General features: G+C 33.1%; 1 protein-coding gene across 1 annotated transcript; it reads right to left on the bottom strand.

The window, feature by feature from the left end:
• Positions 1-271: 271 nt before the first annotated feature.
• LOC145569971 (LRR repeats and ubiquitin-like domain-containing protein At2g30105) lies at positions 272-4,423 on the bottom strand. The gene is made up of 10 exons (XM_081628941.1): positions 4,206-4,423; positions 4,034-4,128; positions 3,659-3,811; positions 2,836-2,958; positions 2,638-2,738; positions 2,098-2,235; positions 1,685-1,733; positions 1,053-1,118; positions 861-980; positions 272-781 (listed from the first exon to the last, which is right to left on the bottom strand). The coding sequence occupies exons 1-10, from the start codon at positions 4,351-4,353 to the stop codon at positions 671-673; spliced, it is 1,104 nt and encodes a 367-aa protein (XP_081485067.1). The 5' UTR covers positions 4,354-4,423; the 3' UTR covers positions 272-670.
• Between the last annotated feature and the right edge of the window lie 11,352 nt (positions 4,424-15,775).

The following is a 15,775-nucleotide window of genomic DNA, read 5'->3' as shown; positions in this document are numbered from 1 at the left end:
TTATTGCTTAGTAAACTGAGTGATGCGAGCATGTTTGAGAGTTTTATCCCCTCTTTTCAGGGGTGATCTTAATATGGTGATTTGTTTATTGTGAAAGTTGGCTGAAGTGTAAATCTGTAAATCCTTGAGCTAGCTACTTAGCTAGGGTCAAATGTTAAAAGTGTCAATAGATTACAATTAAAAATAAAGTTGTGAATTATCTCGGATTCAAATCATGATTACAAGTAACAAGTGTTTTTTTTTTTTTTTGATGCAAATTACAAGTAACAAGTTCAACCAACGAATGCTAATATTAAGCTTCAGATAGTTAATATAAACTGGTAGCCACTTACAAACAAAAAAATAAAATAAAAACCTACAGATTGTTCAATTAATTGTATGTGGAGAATAACAGATTCGCTTGCACCAGGAAAATCTCACTGGAGGAATGCGATTCTACGCATATTATCAATTACAAGATGGATCCCCATTAATTCCCTCCATATAGGCATATATTTCCATGTTACAGCAACTCCATAATCCACAAGGAACACCACCACATAGAGAATACAGTTCTGTGGATTTCAATTCTAAACCCTACTACCAAAAAGGACAACAGACCAGAACAAGTCCTGAAAAATATGTTCCTCAGATAGCAGCAATCTTTACAATAATTATTTGTATTTGGAGATCAGTTTTTATCAGCACCTTCTTCAAAGTCAGCAGAGTCAACAGTGCGACATTCCAGTTTCTTATTCTGTTTCAAGACTCTCCTTTTATCAAAATCTTCCCATCCCTCAATCTGGAAAAGAGATTTAATAAATTCATATCCCTGGAACATAAAGCATCAATCAATATAGTGAAGTAAAAAAGCAGTATACCTGCCGAAGCTCATAAACTGCTATTTGTGTATTGGTAACATCAAGAGTTGAAAGCTTGACACAATTTTTCAATAGAGTAGATGGCAGTGATTTAAGTGGATTATTCTGAAGATGCAGCGCCTATTGCAGAAAAAAATTGGTTACATATTGAACCAACAGACATGGTAGCACAAATAATGTATGGAATTCAACCTGCAACTTTTGTAGTTTGCCAAGTGTCTCAGGTAACTCTTTCAGAAGATTAAAGGATATATTGACCTGGCCATACAAAACAAATTCAGTAAGGAAACTGACCGACATCATAAAATACGTTGATTAGAGCGTAAAGATGGTATAACTTGAGTTCAAAGAAAGTACTCCGTAATATAGCATCTGTATTTCTGTAGCCAACTCAAAAAATTTCTTTTACCCCCAGAAAAAATATTTATTATAAGCCAAAATATACCCTTAACTGGCGTCTTTAATCATTAAACTACTCAGCCCTGGGGATGGATAAAAACATATAACGCCTTATCTCAGTGCTGTCTACAGCATCTGTGAAAACTTGCTGTCAATGGGGAAAATTTACATTCATACTTTTAGCATTGAATCTCTTTCTGAATTATGGACAGGGAAAAAAAAAAACATACACATCAATACAAAAATAAGTAAAAAAAAAAAGAAAAAGAAAAAAATTAGAGAGTTTTCATGATTTATGTTACATTTGACTGTTAAAAAGCGCTAAAGGTATCGGGTTGAATAGCAACTGAAAGGATAATTTTTTATTGACGACCTGCTTTGCACAATTTTTTCTGCTACTTATCCAAAGACAGAGAATTATATACCTCAATTAAAGCATTGCAGTCGCCTATATGAGAGGGTACCGCACTTAAACTGGCAAATTAAAGTAAAGAATCAAGTCAATATGATTCTGAAGCAAAAATGTCAAATTGACAAAGAATATATGCAAATTATGTTAAGCTCATAAATTTCAATACAGATTTAGGAAGATAATAACCAACTCACAAATAAGCCTCACAAACTTCTATAGTTCACTTAGTCATAAAAACTATTTGAAGTCTACAGCACACATATACTAACATCAAGAACTTTAACTTCATAGTCCTTATGTATCTCAAGCTAAGATAACAACACATATTGTCAGATTTACCCTAGACATGCTTGGGCTATAGATTCTAGGGTTGCATATCATAAATCAGAATGAAATTACCAAATGTTGGATAGAGTGACTACACACCTGTTGTTGTTAACTTTAAAAATCTCTAGCCGAGTCAAAAGACCAAGTTCTACCGGTAGGCTTTCCAGTTTGTTGCCTGCAAAGTGCAGCTGCTCCAGGGAAGTAAGTTCACCCAAAGAAGAAGGTAGATAAGTCAACCTACAAAAGATACAGTGTTTAAAATTAATTAGTATGGGATTGCACCTGATAATTCGCACCAAGTAATCAGAATACAGAATTGGGGTTTGGGGGAGGAGGATGAACGAGCCATAATTACAATGCATGTCTATACACCTAAGCTCTCTTTATGGAAATTGTTTTGAAAGTAAGTGCTCTTCACACAAATTTCCTTTTACTATAATTTCTCAACCCTTGCCAGTCCCAAAATCACAGTGATAACTTGCAAAAACTCTCCTCAAAACAGTTGTGACTTGTGACTGATTACCTCAGGGACATGCAATCAGTCTTTTCTTTCTATTAATTATGTACAGGTACAAATTTTTTTATTTTTTTTTAAATCCGAACATGGGAGGCAAGTCTTATTATATCTAGAGAACTTACTGGTTTTGATCCAAAGAAAGATAGTTCAAGTACTTCAACTGAGTTAGGCCTTCCCAACTTATTGAATCATCTGAGAGATCATTCGCATTCAAAATCAACTTCTACAAAACCAGAATACAGAAGCACAATGTTTATAACAACTTTCTAACAGCAAAGTAATAGAAATGAAGGGTAATCACTTTAGTTTTAGTTCCTTACCTTGATAAATGTCAAGCAGCTAATTTTGGAGGGTATGTCACGAATATAGTTGTTGCTGAGATCAAGCACTTTAGGACAAGAGCCTGAAGACGATCCACATTCCCATACTTCATCAGGTATAGCCTTTAGATTTTTCAATATACAAAAATGTACATCAATTGGATACATAAAAGAACACATTCATGGAAATAATCCCAGGAACTATGTGAAGAGATACTACAACAATGCAACATCAAAGAGCCTTCCACCTTCGGAGGGGTGGGAAGGGAGGGATGGGGTATAGATAGAACCTTATCCTTGACCCTTGACCAATGTGCAATAACAATAATTAAAAATAAAATAAAATAAACAATTATAGTTAACTTATATTTTATAATATTTTTTCCAACATTTCTAAAGCAAGAACCCACCCTCTTCTACCATGAGGAAGATTTCTAAGGTGACACATAAGAATCACAATGTTGCAAACACTTTTCAACAATCATCCACACCTCTAACCCTCCTTTTTTTTTTACGACTTCATGTTTAAATCTTAGAAATTAGATCCTTCACTCTCTCTCCTCCTCCTATACCTTCAAAAATCCACATCGGAATGCATTATAACAATAGTTTACCATTGGTTGAAAGTAATCCCATAATCCAAGGAAAATAGCGCCAACACTAAAACGCAAAATCGGAACAACATACACACAATCTATGTTCATTTTCAGGAATTACACAACATCTCCACATCCAAATAAAAATTGCACAAAATGCCAAATTATAAAACTAGAATTAACTATGCCACATTATGAAACTTGCAATAAAAGATAATGGATTTTACCTTCAAATTAGACTCAGCAAGACCAATTACCCTAAACATCTTCCACCGATCAACACTAGACTTAAGTATATTGGTCTCTTTAACAGGTGCAGAATTGAGGGATCGATTCTCATTCATAATCTTCTCATAAGTCGGTACCACAGGTGATTTACCCTAAAAATCAACACCAAATCAATCATTCCATAAATAATCCAAACCCTAAATATAAATAGCAACAAAATACCTCAAATCAACATCAAAACAATCGATTCATTCAAAACCAAAATCAAACAATAAAAACATCCTATAATTAACATCAAACTGATCAATTCTTCATATAATTTAAACCCTAAAACTAATTGCATCCAAAGAAGGGAAGTAAGAAGAAATTAATACCCCTTGAAATTTACCACCAGAAGCCGTGAGCATGATTTTAGACTTATTAACAATACCCGAATCCCTCAATGTTTTAGAATCAACCAATTTAGCTCCTACAAATCAAAATCAAAATAAAAATTAATACTTTAATTGGAACAATGATTACGCCATGATCAAGATTGAAGAAAACCTTTGTGAATGAGCTGCTGGCCTTTAGGGAGGACGTTAGTGGAGTCCATGAGATGTTGTTTGAGTTCAAAAACGGTGGAATTAATGTTAATTGAAAGTGGGAATCTTTCGCTTCCGAATTGGATCTTTAACTCCACAATTTCTGACATTTTTTGGCTATCGAGTTTAGTGCTGGTGTTTCTGTGAAACTCTTCTCTCTTTCTTTTGCAGGACTTTATCCTGCGTGCCTCCTTTTGAATATACTCTATCTGTCTCAATATAGTTTCTGTTTTCTTATTTTAGAAAATCAAAATTTTGTTTCTATTTCTATTTTTGGATATTATGTAAAGATCATTATACCCTTATTTTTTAACTTTATTCATTTAATTTCTTAATTTATCCTTCAATTTTGCACATATTTTGTTCTTTTTTCCCACTTTTCCACTTTATCTTTTTAACTTTAGTCTACAAATATACTTTTTACTTTTATTAATGTACTTTATCCATTTTCTCCTTCTACTCCCTCTATTTTTAAACACTTGCTCCATTTTTCTTTTCCGGCCGTTTTTAAATACTTGCTCCATTTTCTTATTTGAAAACCTTTTACAATATTTAATTCATTTTACTCAATTAGTGAACCCAACATAAATCATATTTTATTCTCTTTCCTCTAACTCTCTCTCCACTACTTTTGCTTTTTATAATTTTTTTAATTCTTCCCTCTACCCCACTACCTCCATATTTTATTACTTTTTCCAATTTCTCCTAAAACTCGGAGCGTGGAGAAATGGAGCAAGTATTTAAAAACGGAGAGAGTATTTCTTAAATACTGTAAAAAAAACACAAACATAAACTATATTATGGGACGGAGGGAGTACAGGTACAATTTTATCCACTTTGACGGGAATCCATTGTACTTTTAGTTCTTTATTCATGTAATTAAATTGGGTAGTATACATTGGGGAAAAAAAGGTGTAAAAGTAATTAAGTAATTGAATACGTTTAGAACAAAATCAATCGAAATTAATACTCTGTATTATTTATGCTACCTTCGTTTCATAATTTTTTTTGCAATTTTGGAATATTTTATAGTATTAAAAAAACATGAAACGGAAAAAATCATAAGGTATAACTAGATTTCTTTTATAGTATTCAAAATTCAATTATTCATTGTTATGAGCCTATGAATAATTATTACTCATATTTGACCTACCACTTATGATAGTACTGAAAAGCTCATAATCAAGAAATTTCTTACTATGATTACTACTTGTAATTTAATGTTTGATCTCCGGACTAACAAGTGTTAAATAAGAATTCTTTTCATCTTAACTAAGTACTCGTACTTGTAAATTGTCGTCTATTTATAGTAAGTGCTTGTCAATTATCAACGCCTTACTCTTGATTGCCTTGGATTTCAAATTGTTAGCTTGCTCATGACCCAAGCCCATATACCACCGTGTTGAACTTGCTTACTTGAGCCAAAGTTACTGATTTTGGCGTACTTTTTTGTGCCAAAACAAGTTGTGTCTTATCATGCTTCTCCAAAAAAAAAAAAAAAAAAAAAAAAAACTGCCTAAACCCAGCCTACGACATGGCACACAAAGTAACGTGTCGTGTTGTGTTTCATGCTGGACCGACCAGGTGCCATCTTTGTTAGCACTGCCTATTACAGTATATAACAGATCATCTGATTCGTCACCAATAAATTCCTCATGCATGAAATTAACGTATGATCATTGACTATTATCCCGGGCCTTGGACATATAATGAGTTTTCAAGCCAGTCCGTTAGGAACAAACAGGCCGCTCTGAATGGGCCTTTGACACAAATTAGATCCAAAAAAGTAGGGAGCATGACCTGAAGAATGAAGAAGATGAAAGGGAAAACCCAAACAGAAAAAAAAAATAGAGAACAAAAGAAAACTGGTCATCCTAAAAATGAAAAGAAAATGGTTAAAAATGGAGGGACCATAAGAAGCATGCATGCATGTGAATTTATCTCATCTGCTAAAATGAGTACCATATAATCAATCTACCCTTTTTCAGAACCCACTTTGCCCCCAATCAATTACCCCATTTCACTAACAATTTCCCTTTTTCTTATTTCAAGTTACACCACATGCCCTCAATAATGTTTCCTCTTTTTCATGTATCCTCTACAATAATGCCTTTCAATTTTAAGTCAAGTAGAATTTTACTATACCTCACCGTCTATATGTATTATGTAGTACGTACAGTAGTAGTACTCCGTACTCGGTAATTTGGTATCTCGTACGAGATTAGGTTTAGTTGAGTCATTTATCCTTTACTAATATTTCACACAAATTTTACTTTTGTATAAAATTGGATGTAGTTGAGTTAAATACCTTAGCTCTCCAACGGATTGTTTTAAAAAATACAAGTATATTACTTGTAGATTTTATTTCTTCACATTTGATATATTTTGTATATATGGTACTATATTTTACTACGTACATTAAATGAATAATCCTTTCAATACGTTTTGATTGTTTTACCCATCATTAATATTATTCTAGGATTTTCGAATGAGAGAACAATACTTCATTAATTTCAATCCAAAAACTACAAACATATACATATTAGTATATTACTCCTACAATAAATGACTTAACTTGCCCTCAAAATAAATGACCCAACTAGGCTTAGCAAACAAATCTCATAAATTGACACAAATAAGCATTGAACCTACTATATAGTTCACTAGATCAATACAGTTTCTTAATTATATTACTCAATACTCCAATTTAAAGACACATTTAAGCATAAATTATAGAAAATAGAATAAAATTAATTTATGAATAAACTACTCTAGTTATGACTTGTGATCATTATTCAGCTCTCGTGACCTGTTAAAGGTTTCAGAATGTTCATCCACAAAAGATTTTGGTTTGGAATTAATCATAACTTATAATCCTCTTCATAAAACAAAAGGAGCAAATTGAAAAATACGTAGCAATTAACATGACATAACCATTAAGAAGCATGGACATGATTATTATTATACTCGTAATTAGTGTATTAGGTCTATCTTAACAGAGATCCACACGTGATTAATAGATGATGCAAAGTATATGGCTCCCACGAGGAGAGGAGCACATTTCACATCAAAGATTTGACCCGGTCTAATGTCCTTTTTAGCTAATTAATGCCTTTCATTTGTTAGGATTTGTAGTAATCATTTTTTAATTGATTAATTAACCAGCTGGGATGGAACAAACCAAAAAAGAAATTGGCATCTAATCCAAAATTGCCTCTACCTAATGACAATCTCTTCCTTCCAACATATAGATACGATTTCCAACATTCTTATCCTTAAAGAGTATTCACAAATGGGACCTCATACTCTCATAGTCCTCATTAATCTCATTATGGAGTTTAATTGGTTTAAGTTTTGCATAGGTGGTACTCAAGACTTGAAATTGAATTTCATCTACATCATTGTCCTTCCCACACTTACTATATATAAAAAAATAAATAAATAAAAATAAAAAAAAAACCCAAAAAACATGTATGTTTGAACTAATGGTCTTTTGAGAGTAGAAAATTTAAAAAATTATTTCGTAGTGTGTAGTTTTTAAATCAAAATTGAGTTAATATCTCGTTAATTAGAGTTCTACATAGTACTTCGTATTAATTAGTGAAAACAATACTTTTCTCCTATTTTCATTAGTTGTATTTTTAAAAGTGTAACTCGATCTATAAATGTGAAAAGTCCTTTGTGGTTTTGTAGCATTTTATCACAATTAGGTCATGTTTTGTTTGCTTTATTTTACTAATTTCTTGAAAATAAAGTAAATATGAGGCCAAATGAGAGTATATAATAACTAATAAGTGTGTATATATATATATAAAACAATTAATTTGTGGCAAGAGCTATGCATAAGTTTAAGTTGGTTTAAATAAGCTAAGCTAAGTTCAAGCAAGTATAGTTAAGTGAAAATCAAGTGACTATATACAACATTATATTAGTCATAATTCATAATTTTATATAAAAAAAAAATAATGGCATTCTTTAAAGGGAATTGATGTTTGTTTATACCATTACTATGATAATTTATTGTTTGTTTCTTTTTACATGACTATGCAACATGTATAATTCATTAAGCAATCCAAAATGAACAAATAATTCAACAATAAAATATACATGCGTTAAAAAAAGGCAGTATATGACAAGTAAAACAACTAAAATCGATTTAGAAAGCAAGAGAGTACATAATATCCTTAAACATAACTTTAAACGTTAACAACATTGAATCATTTAAGGAAAATTTAGACAATCTTTTAACGAAGGAAAAAATCACGATACATTTAATATTATTTTACATTCCTTAAACACAACCCCTCATCAACAATTATTTAGAAATCAAGAGAGTACATAATAATTGTAACACCCTTTTTGTTAAACCATTTTTTTTTTTTTTTTTTTTTTTTTTTGTTAAACCATAGGGTATATATTTCCCTTTAGCCTTTACCCCTATATATAAATTTATATTCCCACACACAAAAAATTTCCAAAAAAAATTTAAAAATAAAAAGGTTTCCCCAATCCAACCAACTTAACCACCTCGAAACCTAATTAACCTTTAATTTTCTCTCTCCTGTTATTCTCTCTTCCTACCACCTCAAATTCCCCCTCTTTCATTTTTACATCTCCTTCTTTCCTTTACGTTACTCCCCATAACACAACCAATTGCACATTTGCACTGCACCACCACCAACACCACCATCATTTTCTCTCTCCTCAACCCCAAATCTCCACTAAATTAATGCTTTGATTTTCTTTTCTGGGTTTCCCGGGTCGGGTCAATGTGGCCGTCTTCGTGGGTTAAATCATCATCATCTTCATCCCCCAAAAAATCCAATAATAATACTCCTAAACACAAATTCAATTCCTCCAATTTCCGATGTTCTTCCTTTAAAGACATCGAAAATCTCTGCAACATCCAAGATTTCGATTCCCCCCTTAAACGCCAACCTTCTGCTCCGACCCAAACCCAAACCCAAACCCGAACCGTCCGCTCCGTTTTCCACCGCGTTCGCACCGCTAACTCCCTTCTCCAACAATGGGCCAACAGATCCGACCCAACAACACCAACAACAACAATACCCGGCCCAAAAGAAGATGGTCCAAAACCACCCTCCTCGGAGGCCCGAATCGTGGTCTACTACACCAGTCTCCGGGTAATCCGGCCCACATTCGAAGCATGCCGGTCAGTTATAGCAATACTACAAGGGTTCCAGGTGGTTATAGATGAACGTGACATATCAATGGATTTGGGCTTTATGTCGGAGCTCCGGGAACTACTCGGGTTAAAACCCGCCGAACAGCTGTCATTACCTCGAGTTTTCATTGGTGGAAGATACATTGGTGGGGCCGACGAAGTTAAATATCTTAACGAAATCGGTGAACTCAAGAAGCTTGTTTCTGGGATACCACCGAAAAAGCCCGGCACGTGCATCACGTGCGGTGGGTATAGATTTATCCTCTGCGCCGATTGTAGCGGTAGTCATAAAATCTTCTCGGAAAAAATTGGGTTTCGATCTTGTTTGGTGTGCAATGAGAACGGTCTGATTAGATGTCCTGATTGTTCTTCGCCTTCTCTCTACCGTCCGATTTTAGCTCCGATTAACGCCTGTAAATTTTCATAGACAGGTCCATTTTTAATTTTTTGGGTTTTTAGTTTTGGGTTTGCTTAGGCCCATTAGGGCCCAATTAGGTCCAAAAGAAATTTGACATTTTGTTTGGATTTGGTTGTTTTTGTTTTCTATGTGTTGTGTAAAGTTGATGATGACATAAATGGGAAAAAAGGAGTAGGATTTTTTTTTTTTTTGAGATAAACTTTATATTATAATGTTTTTTTGTATGGTATTTATATTATAATAATGATAATGATCATGGAAATAATGGTGGTTAGAATTAGGCGGGTTTGACAAATGTAGCTAGCGTCTTTAGAAGGTTGTATTCTACTTGGTGTTGTTATTGATGGAAATGTGTTTGGTTGATAGTTAATGTTTGCTCATTATGTATGAAAAAAGACTTCAGCTGGGTTAGAGTTGTCCCTTTCATAACCATGAGTTACTTGATGATAATGAATCATGTTGTGTGTTTTGTACTAGTACTACATGCATAACAATGATGTGTTGATCCATTTTTGACTTTTGTGGTGGTCTTTATTCAATGAGGTGCCTACTCTTTGTAATTTTATCTTTCGGGTTATTCGAAAATAATTGTCGCATTGTCCCTACTCCCTACTATTAAAGGAAATACTCGTATGACATGAGCTATCTAAAAGATTACTTGTAACTAGCGTTTTAATGTGACAATTTTTTCCAGACATAATAAATCACTTCATATGATTTATGAATTGTGATTATTGTTTCAGGATGTAGAAAGTAGTTTTTTGATTAATTAAAGCTGTGTCTATTAATCACATAACGATGTTTAGCAGATTATTGTGTTCTTTCTCTTCTTAGTGACTTGGGTATGCGTGCTTTTGAGTATCTTCATGATTTTTAGTGTGTTAGTTTTGTGTTCTCTTAAGGGATCATTAAGTTTTTTTTTTTCAAGTGTACGAACCTCAGCTCCACATTTATGTTTGAAGCTTTGATTTGTTCCATCTTGTAAAAATGGATTCGATTTCATCCCAAGCCATTGTATTCTGTGGTAGATCTTTTTGAGACAGCATAATAGCTTTGAATGTCTATAGGCTGTTGAGAGGATGCGCTGAAACAGAATACGGTAATGTTTGCTTTCAACTGATACATCAGAATATCAGATGGGTTGATTTCAACAGAGTTTACTATAAAATGCTTCATTTGACAGTATTGTGCTGCTCCTACCACATCGCAGTTTCATTTGGTATTTTTACTGTGCTATTTGGGATGGCTATGAATTCACAGGTTACCTGGATACTGATGTAATGATTAGAGATCAACAATCGTTGATGAGCGATGAGGGGTTGGGTGATTATTGCTTCTGATTACTGAATAATGGTTGATGAGTGTAGGCAAGACTACTACTGTAAGAGTGGTGGTTTTGCTTGCATTTGCTTATTCCTAAAGATTCAATGATGTGAACAGAATGTGGTAGAGTAGTCCAATGTTAGAATGAAGAGATCGAATAACTGTGATTTACTCTATGCGTGTAAAAATGCTCATTGTTCATTCAATGTATGAAAGCATAAGCTGATGGAGTTAGCTTCCACAGTGTAGGAATTTACAAACAGAATGTGATTTAATTGTAATTACAGCTCCTCTGGCTCCCCCTCTCTTCCCTGTTATTTCCGTGTTCAATACTTATAAATGAACAAGCTTATAAATGAACTTTAACGAGTTGTTCACAAGCAATATCGAGTCAAACATGTGTGGTTCGAGCTTTGTTCATTTATTTAATGAGCTTAAGCTTAAGTTCCCAATTAGGAGGTAGTCATAGAATACGAATTTGAGTTTCTTGTTGAATCCCCACTCCAAAAGCCGGACTATGTTAAATGCCCCTATTTCATCTGTAGACCACATCTTTATAGCAGTGAGTATTTCCCCGTTAGCTCTGGACTCTCTACAAAAAGCCGCATAGCTACTGTGTACACAACTCCAGAGCTCCTTGTTTCTACATTAGCAGAAGTCAGGTTGATGACATCTTCTATTGAGGATTTCATCTTTTTGTAGAGAGTCAATTCCCAAGTGTCATCTTTAATTGAATTTCAATCAACTAACCTACAGATTAAAGATGTTGAATAAGGTTTTGTAGGCTTTGCCAGGATATCCAAGTTGCCGGTGATCTTGTTATCAGAAAGGTCAAGAACTGCTAGTCTAGCCCAGAGAATTGGGGTGGAAATGTGGCTTTAGTCCTGTTAATTGGTTTTAGCTTGTAGGTAAGGTTTAAAGAATTCTCCAATGCTAGGAAATTGACCCAAGTCATTTGGTATTTCCCCTAAAAACCCATTATTTCCCAGGTCCAACAATTGTATTTTTGTTCCAGGACAAAATTTCAGCAATAATTTGAACAAAGATCAAATTGTAACAAAGATTAGACTTGGTCAACTCATTCATAGAGACAATAGAAGGTGACAATGTAACATCAAAATGTTTTGTTCTGCACACTGAAAGACTAACTTTCAAAGATGAAAAACAGAAAATCACTGCAGGCCTCCTCATCACACAATAGTTTCAAGCAATCTAAGAAAAAGTAATCAATGTAACATGTCAATTCATCATCTCCCCTCATTATAATACTTGTACGTAGTATTTAATGCTGGCGCTATATACTTGTGATATGTGCGATAGTTTTAAAAACTACTCCGTATTTATTTTCACTACTTATGTCGTCACACATATAGAATTGGAAAAAATGGTAAAGCTAAAAATATTATATGAAAATAAATACAGTATATTCCTTCGTGAATATGAAAGGACGAAGGTAGACAGTTAGGTTTGGTACCTCGACTAACAGTTAGGTTAGTCCCTCTGTTTGATCAATTTTAGGTAGTGGTATGTTCACTGGAACATCTCAAGTTAAAATTACTGTAAATGGTTGTTCCTAGTTCATCAAACTTGACAGTAATTTGTGTGTTGTCTATCCACTGATCCAAACAGATTAAGCTATTAAGGTCTGATAATTTATTTTATGTTAAGAGATAGGCAAGCAAAGATCTTCGTTTTATGTGACCCACAATTTCAGTTGCCACTAGACAGCCCATGGGAGGCAAGAAAAAGCCCAATACATAGCCCAACTGTCAACATTATACTTTTTCTCATTGTTTTACAATTTTAGACTAATGGTCGTATGGTAGGGGTATTTGTCCGCATTCTCTTTGTTATTGTTTGTTTGGCCTTTTTTCCAATTCCCTTTACTCTCTTCATTTCCTTTAATCCTTCTTAGTTGATTCTGGCCTAGGGTTTTGGGAGGAGGGGGAGTGTCGGCCAACTGTTTTACCGAGAGGGGGAGGTTTTTTTTAATGTTTTTGTGGGAGTGGAGAAATGTTTCAAGGGAGGAGATTGCTGGGGAGGGGTGGGGCAGGGGCGGCGAGTGGTGGGTGGCTAGGTGGTGGTTGGAGAAGGTGAAAGAAAATAAGGGGCGGTGTGGTGGTTGGATGGTCGGAGAAGGTGGCTTTTTTCCCTTTTGTTTTTCAAAACATAAAGATGTCGCTTGTCTTAGATGGCATATACAAGTCTTCGTATTGTTGATAGGGTTTTCGGGTTCCGGATGTGCTTACGTTTATTAGACCCCGGGTGAATAGGGTTGGGTTTTTATTCTATTCTCTTTATTTTTCTTTGTTCACTCCATTCTATTTACCCCGTGCAAACCAAACGACCCCTAAATTATACTAGGTATTATACTTAAATAATACGTAGTTTTCTTGATGGATCTAACATATATAGATGGGATATATGATTATTTTTTTCTCTTAGTTTCAACATCTAATATCATATGATTCATATCACATGGAGACTATTATAGAATATTAGAATCTATGGGAATGACACATTGCACCTTTTTTTTGGACATTGCACCTTTCATTTGATTAACTAAATAAGTAAATAGTAGTTGTTAGCTAGTCTTGGTACTAGATATATATTGATATGATGTACTTCATCTAGTCATAACTATCCTTTTTTAACATAAAAAAGCTCATTACTTAACTTTCGTTTTTCTAATTAAGAGTTATGTATTGAGGTGATATGCCGTTTTGATCTTTAATTTGAGGAGAAATAAATAAAGTAAAGAACAATTGTGAAAAATTATTTGAATAAAAATGAAATTAGGCCAATATTTAAGTAGAAAAGGGAAGTATACACTATACAGAGAAAATAAAGTATACATATGCTAATATTCATTAAGATTTTTGTATTCTTTATTATGGTAGCACATCCTAGCACTTTACTAATATGTAAAACTAAGCATAATAAAGGTTGGTAAAAATAGTTTGTACTAATACATAACTAAACTAGCATGATTTTTTTCTGGAACATATATGATGTATGACATTTGTTATTAATTTATTATCAATATTATGAATAAGCAATATATGGAGTATATGAAAAGCTAGCAATATACGGAGTATATATCAACTATATATGGTTTAATTCGAAACTCCTTCTAAATTAAATCATAGGTTTCACATTACTATTAGATGTTACTTGTAATTCTCATATTAGACACTCTTTTTTTTGGACGCTCTTTTATAATGACTAGTGTAAATTTGAGCGTGTTTAATATCAAAACTTCTAAATTAATAACTATACAATACTGGGATTAGCTATCGATGAATATGTACCCTACACGCCGACTCGTGTTACATACCGGACCATAATAACATGTTTATGGAGGAACAAGCTCATTATTATAATGAACGGGGCAGCAATTTTCGATCAGAATGTAGCCAAGCTTAAAGTTCACTCGTATCTTTTTGATGAAGTGCAAGACAATCAAGCTTATTAAGGTCATCTTCATAAGTAAGACAACATTTTCACTTCAAATTAATCATTCAACACATCAATAATGTCGACCCCATTTCTAACACTTTTTTTTAAAAAAAAAAAAAAAAATATGTAAGGTGGCAAATATAAATTAAATGCATTTATATATACATCACCTTTTCTACCGTACGAAATTAAATCAACCTCTGTTCTAAGGAACATTCACGTGGAATTGGCAAAATAAGTGGGTCTCTAACGTAAATGTACAAATTACTACTTGTATTACAATTGCCTCTGTAATATGCATGTAGGAATGTACACTGTTATACAAGTACGAGTATATATTACCTCCGTTATATTAGTTGACTCGTTAGATTTTAACACTATTCACATATATACTTTTTTATTTGATCGTATTTTATGGTTTATATATATTGAAAAATATATTCATGTAAAGTCTTGTTAAATTTGTCACGACATATATTTTAAAATATAAACTTTTTATAATTTTTACTTATCGATAATTAAAGATATTAATAATTGAATTTATACATTAATAAACATGATTAAGGAAACATGTCGGAGGAGTATAATATAATGGTGAGTAGGTCCAAAACTCCAATAGGGCAATAGATATATAATGTTGTAGCAATAGATTTATATAATAATGGGATCATTATTATGTGTAACAAATGTATCTATTCTTTTTGTTCTAGTATTCTTGACTCTTGAGTGCTTGGCTGATGGAGTGATGGTCCATGCACATTACTCCTATATGATTATCTTGGTATGGCTTTTAATTTTGAAATATAATATAATACTTATTTAAACATTTCTTATGTACAAAGCAAATTTATTTCAGGACTTTTATGCTTTAAAATACCCTTTGTTGATTCAATATTAAATGTCTACTTAGCTTAACAAAATTACAAAATACTTCATGTCTTTTATTATACTCAATTCATGTCACTTTAATACTAAGGGCATGTTCTCTTCAACTTAATTTCAGTTCACTTCAGTTCAGTTCCCAATTTCCTTCTCTCATAAACAGTTCAGTTCAGTTCCCAATTTCCTTCTCTCATAAACAGTTCAGTTCAATTCAGCTCCGATCAGTTCAGTTCAGTTCAGTAAATTACAACATGCCCTAAATTTA

Source organism: Chenopodium album, chromosome 12, assembly GCF_948465745.1.
Source record: "Chenopodium album chromosome 12, dcCheAlbu1.1, whole genome shotgun sequence".
Classification (NCBI taxonomy): Eukaryota; Viridiplantae; Streptophyta; class Magnoliopsida; order Caryophyllales; family Amaranthaceae; genus Chenopodium; species Chenopodium album.
Note: the sequence above shows the minus strand (reverse complement) of the source record. Positions and strands in the feature narration are given on the sequence as shown.

Excerpts from the sequence above, each read along its gene's own strand:
- LOC145569971 (XM_081628941.1), bottom strand. The coding sequence starts at position 4,353 with ATGTCAGAAATTGTGGAGTTAAAGATCCAATTCGGAAGCGAAAGATTC. Across the intron at positions 2,236-2,637 it reads CTTTCTTTGGATCAAAACCA|GTTGACTTATCTACCTTCTT; the intron begins GTAAGTTCTCTA and ends TATCTTTTGTAG. Across the intron at positions 1,119-1,684 it reads ACTGCAATGCTTTAATTGAG|GTCAATATATCCTTTAATCT; the intron begins GTATATAATTCT and ends TTGTATGGCCAG.